Source organism: Pholis gunnellus (assembly GCF_910591455.1).
Source record: "Pholis gunnellus genome assembly, chromosome: 12".
NCBI classification, from domain to species: Eukaryota; Metazoa; Chordata; class Actinopteri; order Perciformes; family Pholidae; genus Pholis; species Pholis gunnellus.
Window position 1 is genome coordinate 18267540 of NC_136539.1, and position 13527 is coordinate 18281066.

The 13527-nt window shown below is 39.4% G+C and overlaps 1 protein-coding gene across 1 annotated transcript in view; it reads right to left on the reverse strand.

Moving 5' to 3' along the window:
• Window positions 1-13527, reverse strand: part of lrp1bb (low density lipoprotein receptor-related protein 1Bb) — a gene marked incomplete at both ends in the record, with an annotated part of 224338 nt that overhangs the window by 16440 nt on the left and 194371 nt on the right. The window contains 15 exons of the mRNA XM_079170844.1: window positions 637-810; window positions 1036-1152; window positions 2938-3044; window positions 3787-4010; window positions 4385-4626; window positions 4817-4936; window positions 5438-5572; window positions 5862-6005; window positions 7572-7694; window positions 7871-7993; window positions 8441-8573; window positions 8715-8821; window positions 9449-9581; window positions 11410-11516; window positions 12627-12743. Of these exons, the coding sequence (XP_079026970.1) occupies window positions 637-810; window positions 1036-1152; window positions 2938-3044; window positions 3787-4010; window positions 4385-4626; window positions 4817-4936; window positions 5438-5572; window positions 5862-6005; window positions 7572-7694; window positions 7871-7993; window positions 8441-8573; window positions 8715-8821; window positions 9449-9581; window positions 11410-11516; window positions 12627-12743 (2106 nt within the window). The remainder of the gene's footprint in view (window positions 1-636; window positions 811-1035; window positions 1153-2937; window positions 3045-3786; window positions 4011-4384; window positions 4627-4816; window positions 4937-5437; window positions 5573-5861; window positions 6006-7571; window positions 7695-7870; window positions 7994-8440; window positions 8574-8714; window positions 8822-9448; window positions 9582-11409; window positions 11517-12626; window positions 12744-13527) is intronic.

Sequence of the window (13527 nt, forward strand, 5' to 3'; positions counted from 1 at the left end):
ATTTTTTCGCAGAGTAAACTGATTATTCATAACTAATCATGCACCTATAGAGCTTACCTCTGTGCAAAACATTATGTAGTGGATCGTCTTTGCGAGCTATACTTGGCATTTACTAAACTGCGGTTCTCTTTGAGTGTTTGATCAAGCTGAACAGATATTTGTTCCTCCTCACATTATGTCCTGCCTGAAACCCCTAACCACACGTGTTAATTACAAAAATAAGACTTCACAGACACATTTAAAGAACCAGAGGTAAGTGTTGGTTGACATTTCCATTTTTCCAATATCCTAAATTTCCATTTAGCTTTGTTTGTATGAAACTTAGGTCCAGACATCCACAATCATTCATTTACATCCACAGACGCGAATGAGACGTCACGCAGTCATGAATTATTTACAAACCATATCCTAAAGTCGGCCCAGTAACTCTTTATGATGGCCTTCTATAAACCCTCTCCACATACATCTTGTACAAGTGCACTTTATTAGAATGTTATGTACACAGTAATGTGAATGACTGTTAATAAAATGATGAACCATGGCTTTCTTTGGCTAATACTCTTCAGTTTATGAATATAGAATTAATACTTTTTATATAATACATAAAAAAAGAGACCGATTGTCAAAAGAGCTTACCATCTTGCTGTTTGTAACGATGAGAGATCAAAGCGTTGGTGGGCTTCTCCATCCCTAAATTGAGAAATTCCACCGACTGTTTGCCGTACTTGTGAATTTTGAAGACCTCGTGTTTTAATCCAGTTCCGTAGATGTAGTCTTCAAATATATCAATTCTGTATGGTTGGGAAATCCCTGTAAATCCAGCAGAGAAAGCAGCTAACATCAAGAACACAGTTTTTATCCTGTGGCAGATACAAGAAAGCAAGAACATGCATGTGGGCAGATTGTTCTCAAGCTGCCCCACAGGCAGTGCTATAGTTGCAATTATTTCATGAAAGGTTGAGGAAACCAAAAGTGCAGCAAGAATATTATCTGTTGAAAAGAAGTAGTTGTGCTTTGTTTTCCAGTTGTCTTTACCGTGTCTCTCACTGATTGTAACCAGAGGGTCCGAGCCATCCAATCTCATGCTTCCTATCTGTGAGAGCTCCGGATCCGCCCAGTATAATCGCTGGTTGAAATAATCAATGGCCAGCCCTGTGGGAGGATGAAGGAAAGAAATGTATTTACCTGAAAAAAAATTACACCGGGCTCATCATGGAGTCCCTCGAAGCAGGAGACCTTCAGGTCAAGATATATGTAGCAGACGAATAGGATGTGGAGACAGAGTTTTTCTTGTTTCTATCTCCCTCTGGCTGTTTGCATTCAGCATTCGTTTTGCTTTTGTTAAAATAGCATAGTCGATCTATCATCTCTGAATGCTCACATTACAATTTCAAATCAGAGAATCACTTTTTACTTTCTCCCAAAAGTCTGACTGTATAATCGAGCAGCTGGCTGGGACGTTTAAATAGGGTTGCGTTTTTCTTCAGATGATGAATCCCTCTTTCTGTGACCAAGACTGAGCATGGGTCCCCTGAATTAAAGGAGGCCAAAGCAGCTCTTCAAAACTAGATCAGCACTAAGTGTCTCCCTGTAGACAAACCAACACATTCCGAGTTGCTGTAGAGTATTCCCTTCTTATACATTTTAAAGCTTTGACTTTAAAGCTGTGACTGCACTGGCTGAACAATATATATATATACTGTGCATATGTGGTACGTCTAAACGTAAATGTGAATATTCTCTATAGTTAGACATTAGTATATAGGTCAGAACATACACCATACTAACACAACTTGACAACACTTTTTCCTATCGGTATAAATCCAGCACTACTACTAAAGCATCTACAGTAATGTTAGTTAGTTAGTTAGTGAGACATCTCCTAAAAGCAGGCCACATCTTTCTTCTGCATTTCTTTAGTTGAAAGTGTGAATTTGCTCTCGTGGTTAAAGTATTAGCTAATGAGCTTGTCGGCCAAGTCATATCGTACAGTGCATTGTATATTCAGTGGCTCGTTATGATGGAATAACGTCTGTGTGTGTGTGTGTGTGTGTGTGTGTGTGTGAGTATATATATGTGTGTATGATATTCATCTAATTATGTTTTTTTTTCATACGCTGTATATTTAAGAATTACATTTTTTCTTGTGTTACTCACAAACTATCGCTACTTCATCAATCTATCATTGTCAACGTTGAGAGAACCTTCAGCTTATTAATTACATGTACGATCATCTACGATCATTTAACTGACCTCAGAGAGTCCCCTAACAGCAGACATTTTCCCTCAAAATGGAAAAAGTATCTTATGTAAGTGTTTTAAAATGACAAAGTATGAAAATTAGGACAGGTGATCAAACACACAAGTGAATACATTGACTCGAATGGTTAACAAAGCAGAATGTTCAAATGTAGCTGTCCAATAATGAAAGTATCCTGAGGAGTTTTGATGACCTTGTTTTGAACTTACATGAGGCACGGGGCAAGGCTGTGGCTAAGTAGAGAGTATAGGTCGTCCTTCAATCAGAGTGTGAATGAGTTAGTCTGATAGGCAGGTGGCACTTAGCCCCTGCCATCAGTGTGTGAATAGGTGAATGATGACAAGTAGTGTGAAAGCGCTTTGAGGGGTCGGAAAGACTAGAAAAGCACCATACAAGTACAGTCCATTTACCATTTACCATGTGTGTGTGTGCACGGGCCTTTAATGACAACTCTCTTTCCTGCCAGTGGTTACACACTAGTCCACTGATTTAAAAATGTTTTACGAGAAAGGACATACGGAATGAGTATCCAGCCTCAAGGAACACACAACGAGTGATGAGGAACACTGAATTTGTTCTCACGAAAACTCCACATGGTTCCGTAAAGACACCAAAGTAATGAAAGGAAAGAGATAGATAGCGATGTAAATTAATTATGGACAATAGAATATACATACCGGTGGGTCTCCTGAGGTTTTTTTCCAAGAGCACTCTGCGCAAGGAGCCATCCATGGCTGATTCCTCTATATGAGAGTGATCACCTATTACGCTCCAGTACATCATACTGCAACAGACACAAGAGAAATGCTGTACCTCCCATTTGCACCATCTTCTTGTAAAATATTGCAGATAGTGTGCATAGAAATGTACCTCTTTTACCTAAAATAACATTCGTATAGCCTGATTGCCCAATTGTGTCGCTGCTATTGCAACACATTTGGTGTTTCTCAGTGCAGATTCTTATAAATCCATCTTTATTTGCCAAGTAACAGTATTATACGACGATGCGGCAGATGAGAACATTCGGAAAGCCTCAAGATTCATTGTGGGGGTGATATATCACACAAATGTGGGTGTGGCAGCCTTGTTATTGTTGGAGGGCACCTTTGATCGAGCTGCTGTGAAAAACATTAAGCGACGTAATAATAACTGATTATGCCACCTCCACTGCAGTCGAGTAATTAATGGAATGTTTACATTTCCAATGACCATTAAGAAATGGTTAATTGATGACATTTTCCAAGTAACTCCTTTCCTTAAGTATTGAAAATGTATCCTCTACTAACAAGTGCACAGAAAAAGGTCCATATCTTAATGTTTTTTGTCAATCTTTGATTTAACATCTCACTCACATCTCTCACACAATAAAAGGATTGTATTGTGAGGCAACAGCGGGGTATGTTTGGCAAGACGTGTTGCTTAATTGTTGATTGGAGTGATCATCTCCATGGTAGGGAGGAAAAAACTACACACCAGATCTACTGTATCAGAATGCTTACAATACAACCCTGCTGTGCACAACTTACCCTCTGGCTGGGTTCACAGCGATGGCGTATGGCTCCCCCGCTATGTCAGTAATCAAGCGGGTGCAATTTGGTCCCTTTAGTTGCCCCACATTTATGGAATATCGTAATTTAGTCCAGTGGGCTGTGTAATAGCTGAACCAGTGCATCCGAGAGTGATCGGTCCAATAGATGTTGCCAGTGATCCAGTCAGCAGAGATGTCTCTGGGTCGACGGAAGTCTGAGCACTGCAACCAAGAATAACCGCAAAATTCAGGTCCTCTATTCGACATTTGTGCATACAGTCATCCAGAGTTGTGTCGCAAAAAAGGCATAGCAGGGACACATTTTGTAGTATCCACTATGTGAAACAAGTTAACATGTTGTTTTATCACCTTTCTTTGAAATGACAGAAAATATCAGAGCAATTATTACCTTAATGTTTATAATATCTGTGGTAAGAAGTGGGGTTTTTTTCAATAGATTTGTATAAACAAGCATGCTCTTTGATTCACTCAACCCACACGTTCTCAACCTTTGAGTTGAGGAAATATGCAACAGACGCAAAACATTTGCTGTGATGCTTGAAAAAACATGAAGGACACACATTAGATATACTTACAATGTTTCTGACATTTGTTTTAGTTTGACTTCTTTCTAGGTTGTCTTTGTAAAATATTCCACCGGGGTTAAATTGGGTCGCCCAGATAAAGTTTTGGTGGTGAAACAGGACATCCATCCCAATAATGCGGGCATTGTCCTCAATGTGAGTGAGCAGTTTGTGTCCGTGGCTCTCGTTAAATGGATACACAAAACTTCGGATTTCAGTATCATTGGCAATGTAGAGCACTCGATCTTCTGGTCCTGCCCGGTGAGTCATGTAAGAAAAGAAAAGAAAAGTAAATTGGCGAAATTCCATCTTGGGTATTAGAAAACAGTAAAAACACAGTGCATACAAATACAGTATACCATTTTACAATGCGGTCATATCACCAAATTAGCATGTATGCAAGGTACACTAAAGGATATTTGATATTAAACTTCAGGATCATACCTTTTGCCATGCAGTTGCCATTGAGATCCTTATAATTTCGGTCACATGTGCACTTAAAAGATCCTTTAGTGTTTGTGCAGTAATGAGGACATGTGTCGAACTGTAGGCATTCATTTATCTCTGAAAAAAGATGTTTTAGAAAACACTTTATACACATTGAGAGATGATGGGGAATACATGACAAATACTTTTCAGCACAGAGGAGTCATATCATGTAACATACATTCTTTTGTAGATTATCAACATTTAATGATATTGCTGACTGTAGCTTAATGCTATGGGGACTGTGGGTCTTTGTGTCCTGTGCTCTCCACATAATGGGGAAGACTTCCAGTTCATTGTCATTAAACTAGAGGCCCTTGTCCATTTTCCCCATTTTCTTTGTTCTGAGCAGATATATTTTACTTTTTAATATTAGAAGTCACTTATAATGAAACCTCAATATTTATTATATTATATAATGAATCCTGACAGTATTTGCAACTTAATTATCGCTGTATCTTAACCTGGCTGATCTAAAATAAATTGTTAACCCAACAGTCCAGTGGAAAATCTTAACAATTGCTGTACCGTTAAATGTTACAATGGGGGAAAAAAAGAATAAAACTGATCATACATTACCTTCACATTGGCCTGTCTGTTGGTTCCTCTTAAAGCCCGGCTTGCACTGGCATACAGCAGTAGCATTTGTTTGGATGCAAACCGCATCCTCTCCACATGGATTTGTTTTCTTTTCACATACATCTCCACTGGAAGCTACAAATAAAGACAGGACTCTGATTACACCAGTCCTCTGCTTCTTAGATACCTGCTGTGTGTTTCTTTTGATGTGCAAAAGCTTAGAGGGCAGCATCTTCTTTCATATCCTACACAGCGCACGTCGAACGTGGGCATACATACAATGTATTACCATAAATAACACAATAGCACATTTAAAATGAGATTGCTATACTTCTTGATAACATCATTTGTGACATTTGGAACTTTCATCTCTTCCGAAAGCTCCTTTGATCTGTTTGCTCAAGTCAACTGGCGCTGTACTTACAGGCCTTGCAGTCTTGCTCGTCTGATCCGCCATCGCCGCAGTCACTGAAGAGATCGCACTGCAGCTGGACTGGGATGCAGCGTTGGTTACTGCAGGTGAACTCTGTCTTCCCGCAGGGCCGAGGTCTGCCGGCCATCACCTCTGCTTCAGTACACACAGATTCGGTTGATAAGACAACAACAACAAAAAACCTAACCCTAACTCATGCAGTACCAAATATTCAAATGTAAACATGCTGCTTTCAGCTTCAAAAGATATTTTAGTGGAAGATGAAAATTCTGAAACGTGCACCAATGGGGACGGAGCTTATTGATAATTCGTTACCGACATTACTTTCACTTTTACTTCACTGCATTCTGAAAATAAGTATACTTGCTGCAGATCAATTCTTTCTGAATGTTTCAACTTTAATAATGAATCTATAAGGGTCTGTCCATTTGTTGGCAGTTTTAAAAATATAGGATGTACACTATCACAGGGACAGCTGTTGCTAATTCTTTATCCTAAAAAAAATGTTGAATTACTTTGCATATTTTGTTTCTGATCATTCGTTTACTTGAATTAACTGTAGTTTTCCTCTATCCTAGCGAAATATACCAAAAGGAGAAGGAGAGTTTGAAGGAAGTGAAAGAACAAAATGTGGCGACACAGAGGTGGATGGAGGGAACAGTGGGATTAAGGTGAGATTGAAAGGATGGATGGAGGGACGAAGAACACAATGGTGAGAGGTAATGGAGTGAGGTAAGAGATGGATGGATGTATCAATGGAATCAGAGAGGAAGATGAATTGAGGACAGAAGGGATGAAAGAGTGAAGGATGAGGGAAGTGATTTGTCCCTTCCTTTCTTGTTTGCTCGGTGTGATCGTCACACCAGGCTTGAGTTGGGGAAACATGTCAGGAGACTGAAAGAGGGTCGGCAGCTGTTATGCCGTCGGCCATACCAGAGAAGATAAAAGCCATTTTCAACATAAAATCCCACCCAAATAAAACAAAACAATGTTAACTACACCAAACGTTTTACAAGGCAGCCTGTGAGGTGATCATTTGGTATAGAAAATAAATGTTAAATCCTAAATCTTTTCCATTATTTCCAACTGTGCTGGATTGTATAATTGCATGACTTTCAAATAGATGGTAAACACAGTTCATTCAGTACTAGGATCAAGTCAGTTCAAGGCCAAGAATCCTCTTATGCATTAGAAAGCAGGCCTAACCTTTGACCCCATTTAACATGTTAACTGATGGGCTTGCTCACATTTATCGACCTGGTCAGTGTATTATATTATATACCAAAGGGTCATAAGTAAGAAGGTCATACGATAAACGTGAGTAATAAACAAGTTAGAAAAGTTGAGACAGAAAAATCACTCTCTAAATTTCAACTCATAGAAAATGTGATGAGAGGTAAACACAGCTTCTTTTCAGGGTTCGTGAGCTAAAAACAGTTGGGAGCCACTGATTTGGAGTTCACTATTAAAGTTTGTATGTCATTTTCTGTCTCCATTAAAAACTGTGGTCATGGGTTGCCAAGTTCTGTTCCAGCTTTTCTCTTTTCTCCATTTAAGCTATTCTCTTTGCACCTCTGTGGGTCAAAGACAAGTGCATCAGGGGAGCACGGTTATCAAATAAAACAGAAAGACAATAACTTTAATTGTATTTTCACATAAAAGCTTTTAAATCAGATCTCGAGTGGTGCATTTTGTGCTTACCACACTCGTCTTCATCCGAGTTGTCACCACAGTCATCGATTTTGTTGCAGACTTGGTCTGTGCGCAGACACACGTGGTCATTTCTGCAACGGAACGGCCTTGTAGGTGGGCAGGGAAGCTTTGCTGGAGATGAAAAGACACAAAAAGTTCATAGATATGTCTTTAAAAAAAACAAAAAACTGCGTGCATTCTTGTATGAAAAGACATTTTCTCTCTTGGAAAATAGAATAGTAGTGGTTTATAAAATATGCACCAACTGTCTTCAAAGGAAAGCATTGTGAGTGACACTTTCAACCCACCACACATGTCTAGGTCTTCATCAGAGTTATCTCCACAGTCGTCCTTGCCATCACACACCCACGTGTGGAGTTTGCATAAGGTGTTGTTGCAAATGAACTCATCAGCCCGGCAGAAGAAAGCACCTGCAATTACACAAATAAGACCTTCAACACTCTACCTTGGGTAGAAAAGGGCATTCAGGGTTGTAGAAGATATGACTCAGAAATTGCCTTGGACAAAATTGAATGAAATGTCATTTAACATAATGATCCAGAGAGCCCTGAATCATTTTTGCCTCAAAAATCGAAATCGATTAAACTCAACTCAAATCTTTCATTCTCATTGTATTTAAAATCCCTACCACTGCCACATGCTCTCAACCTACCTGCCAGATATTATTCTCTATTGCTGTCTCCTTTATATTAAATACTTTGAAACGGTTCACATGACTCATCTGTTATATAATACTATATGCAGTGTTAAGACTTGAGCTAGCATAGTAGAATCCCCCCCCCCCCCCCCCCTACATTGTCTTCAAAAACATCCCACAACACATAAACACACTCATGCGAGGTCACACTCATACCGACCCTGGCTGCAGTTTTCCTCATCACTGTGGTCCATGCAGTCCAACACGTCATCGCAGCGCCAGCGCCGAGGGATGCAGTGGGCACGATTCAGGCAGAGGAACTCGTCTTCTCTGCACTCCTTTACACAGCCAGTCTGTCAGCAAAGAAACACAGTAAATCACCACAAATGTCCATTTGAGTAATGTTGTCAGCTGCAATCAGAAGACACCAAAACAAATATCCTTTTGGTTGCTTTTTTTTTCTTTTTTTTTAAATCTTGTGAAGCTGCACTGACCTCATCTGAGCCATCCAGACAGTTGTCATGTCCATCACACCGCAGGCTGGCTGACACGCACCCTCCGCTGGCACACACGTACTCATTCACGGAACATGAAGGGGCTACTGCAGAACGGCAAAGCACATCAGTCAACATCGTGCCTTTTCTCAACTAGAAATCTCTCAGCTGAGACATTTTCAGTTTACTGTTCTATGAACAAAGGGGAAAACTCCACATGAAGCTAAGGCTTCAGTATGATGATGTCCTGCAGGTCTAAGAGGTCATAGCACTTTCTGCTAAACACAACGTGCTTTACAGTTTGTGGCCAGTATTAAACAGCGGAAGTGAAGCCAATTCTACTTGTTAAATCAGAAAATGAGAACATTTCTGATGTGATAACTTCTTCAAGCCAGTCCTTCTGAGTTTATGTGGTACGATAATAAGGTCAATGTTAAAAGCATAATGGATTCATGCTTATGAAATAATGTATACTTTCTGTTAAATTCACATTCTAACATCGATTAGAAAACGTTTTTATATTTGTCACGATTGACATTGACAAGATAACCTCTTCCTTCACCCATAATAATAAAAATAATATGACTGATCGTATGAACTCCAGTCTTATAAAAAAGAAGAAAATATATATATATTCCAGAAAACACAATGTTTAGAAACAGGCAATGTACAAATACAAGTCAGTACACCATATACAATTCCTGTAAAAAAACTAGAGGACATTCGTTTTGCACCTGTCTCCTGGCAGTTTTTCTCATCTTCCCCCATCTTGCAGTCTTCTTGGCCATCGCACAGCCACTTCAATGAGATGCAGAGGTTGTTGTGACACTGAAACTGGTCATCCGCACAGCGTGCCTCACAGCCTTTCTGTAAACGCATACAGTAAAGAAATAACGTAACTGTATGGTAGATAATCACCGTTATAATGAGATTATTATACAGTGCTCGTTATTTGTTTTCGAAGAAAGCACTTTGTATCTGAGAAATATCAATGAAGGCACCACTGATGATGCAACTGTTCTCTCCACATGGCGGGGTTCACTGTTTGTCTGCGGACTTCAGGGCTTGAAAAAGGTTGAATAGGTGAAGAGGCCCTTGTGCTCTCAGTGATGTACTGTAATCCTCTCTAGGTCCTGGGCCAGTAGCCTCTCAGAGAATGTTTCATTTATTATGCACTTTACTATCCACTCACAACATATCAACGAGGTTCAATCAGTGTGAACACAACCAAATGATGTGACATTGAGCTTCCTACTATAAACATGCACCACTATAAAATAGAAAAAGAAAAACTGCTGTAATATCTAAAATGTTTGGAATTTAACATGCAGACTTTTGGTGACTGAACAAATCAGCAAGAAAAGAACTACTGTAAAAATAAAACATGTTCCAAATATATAAACTTGTGAGTATCTTCGAAAGTTGAAGGAATAATGTATGTTGCATATGTTTATGATAGTAGAATAGAGGTTTATAATAATTTTGCTTTAATGCAGGAATGAAAAATCTAATCTATATATTCCAGTAATCTTCCATGCTTCCAGTTAAATATGGGCAGATCAAACTATAACAGGGTGGACAATCCACTCCATGATGGCCACTATGAATAACTGCATTTACGAATCACTGGGTATTCTAATGCTGATTGAAAGGTGACTTCCTTTCCTACAGACTGCGATGACCCAGACAGTATAATTAGGGTTGCACTGCTTTGCATGGAGTAGGACTATATGTAAAATAAATGCTGTGCAAATGTTGAACAGAGCAATACGTTAACAAGAATAATGAATAGTAATAATAAGCCTTTGTCCTTGAATTATGTATTGCACTGCATCATTACCACTGATTGAGTATTTTTTGAATGAATCCTGCAAAAATGTCTTAACACCATACAATGCTTGATAAAGGCACATTTAAGGCAATTTCTACCCATATTACAAGAGCGTAAAATTACAATGGCAATTTGAAGCTTCGTAAATTAAGATATTCAAGCATATTTATGAACTAAACGAGCACTCTTTGTTTTGCTGAAAGGCTTGGGGGATTAGCATTTCCAGAAGCAAAGGAACACAAGGTATTTCACGCACTAATGTACTTGAAGGTACAATAACTCACACACAATCGCAGTGATATTTTCTGCTCAGCATTGTTGGAAAATAGCGACCATGACGAGTAGATTTGGATCAACACAATGATATACGTCGGGAATGGGATTATTTTCTTTGCAGGAGGCAATATCCTTGTCCAATTTAATCTCCCTTTCCGATTGGGATATTTAGTCTGTGCTTGGGCTGCAAGCGCATATACTAACACACATTTCCAAGAGATCAATTAAAGACTACACCACAGTATTGATAGATAAATACTGTTATTTTGTTGTGTACACTATTATTTGCAAATGTCTTTACAATAGCACAATATATAATAGTCCATGACAGAATGGTTAACACATGTTTAAATAAGCAAAGTGCTTGGAAAGATTCCTATTCACGTTGTTCGAAAGAAAAAGACAACATGTCCAAAATGCTCATGGTTGATTTAAAAGGCTTCTTCTTTTCCATCTATTTTCAAGTGTGCAGTGACTTATTCTTAAATATAGCGTCTTGCTAATATCTGTGCCTCATTAGCAGCACTCGTGTGGGTTTACCTTCCTCTTTGATTCATAAGTAAGTGGTACACATATACAAACACTGGCCTCGTCTGAATTATCCAGGCAGTCATAGTCTCCATCACAGCGGAATCGGGAGGAGATGCAGTCTCCGTTAGCGCAGGCAAAGTCCTTGTGGTTGCAGGTGACTGGCTCTAAGTTGAGAAAAACAGACACAAAATCTTGCCAGACTGTTTCATTTTTCAGCAGTATACATAACAAACGTACATCCCCTGATGCAGCAATCGGCCAAACGTTCAGTGTTGGCAACACCATCATTTTAGCTAATTAGAGTCATTTTGTATGAGAAGTGAAGAAACTGGCAAAGCTGATCAAGATGTAAATACATTCATTGCGGCTCTCACAATGGAGGGGGCGACATCCTTCCTGAAGCCAAAAAAGCTTGTATCTGCCATTTAGTGCAAGTCTGTCCCCGAGGACAATATTAGGACGCAGCTAAACAGCTGCATCAGATCCAATGTCTGGGCCCTCCCCTTGTTATCATGGACTGTTAGCTAACGCAGTTTGTGTGTTATGAGTTGTGCTGTAAAATAACTTCCCAGCAGGCATTGCAGCAAAATCGAATTTGCAGCCTCTCCACTGTCTGCTGGTCCACCTGCTTAATTATTTGCCATCCAACACTTGACTGGCTTTTATTTGCATCTCAAGTGACATTAATAGGTATGGGGAATAATCATCTTATAAACCACACAAATGATGCACACTCAGCAAAAAAGTGGCTCTCTCCCTCTCTCTCTCACACACACACACACACACGCACACAAATGCAACAGGGACTTGACTGCACATAATATATGCAATTTAACAAGGTGGGTTACCAGTGTCATTTCATGAGTAAATACAAGTTTTCTTCTAAAAGTGGTGATGAATATCCAAACAAAGGGGAATATTAGTTTGGAGCATTACAGAGAAGAGATGATATCAAGAGCTCAGGAGTCTGAGCCTCACATTATTCTCAGAGAAACAGCCACGGATAATAAAAGAATGCTTGAAAGAAAGAGTTGAGCCCGGCTGAGTCGATAGTGTGAAGAGTCACCCAAGGTGTATAGATACAAGGGCTTGTGTGTGTGTGTGTGTGTGTGGGTGTGTGTGAAAGAGAGAGAGAGGTGGTGTGATAGTGGGAGGGGCACTCGGGTGTCTTCGGAGAAGTCCAATTCTTCACTGCCTAAGCGCGTGTAAAAATGTCAACAGTGTATATAAACGAACAAACTGAGCTGCCAGAAAGTGAGGAGTCAGGTACTCACTGCAGTTCTCCTCATCTGAGTTGTCTCCACAGTCATTCTGGCTGTCACACCTCCAGTGGTCTGGGATGCAGTTGTTATTCTCGCAGCGGAATTCATGAGGTCCACAGGTCTTTTCATCTTTTTCATCAGGAGCAAACAAACATGAAGATGAAAATGGCTTCAAAGAGCATGAATATTAATAGTGTGCTAGCTATCATATTTTCTACGTGTAGTAATCATCGTTTCCTCAGGGTTTCCCTAAGCAAGTCTGACACTGAGTTCAAAACACAGTATGCACCCCTGGAGGCTAACACACCGTAAGATGAAATACCTGACTGTGCTACCAATCATCCTCAACAGAATTTGTGACAGGAAGTTGGCAAAATTGAACTTTCTTCAAGAAAACATCCAAGAGAATTACAGAACACAACAAATGCTGAAGCATTTGATTCTGGCTCTTTTATCCGCAACCCAAACCGTGTTTCTGATTTAGTGACCAGTGCATATGATAGTGATGTGTTGACAGCAGCTGAGATAAAATGTCTGGCTATCAGCTTGTCACTTCTTTGTCTTTAATGTTACTGATTTTCGTAAGTATTATTTAAAAATGCCCAAAGTGACACTGATTTTCACAGATTTCTTCTTGGGATGCTCATAACGCTTTTTAATACAGAAAAACAATAGTGGACACCTTTAACAAATAAGCTTAAAGTAAATTGGTAACACCTTAAGTTTAAGATAATGCTTCCTACTTAAAATACAGAGCCTGATAATCAGACTGAAGAATTCAAAGATTTCGATAGAGGTCTGGATCCAGGCTACAAAATGTCAATGACACAATTCAATAAATGGCAATTCAGAGTCAACTATGGACCTGAAGTATTGAAGCATTCCAGTGTTAAACATTAATGGGCAGAATTAT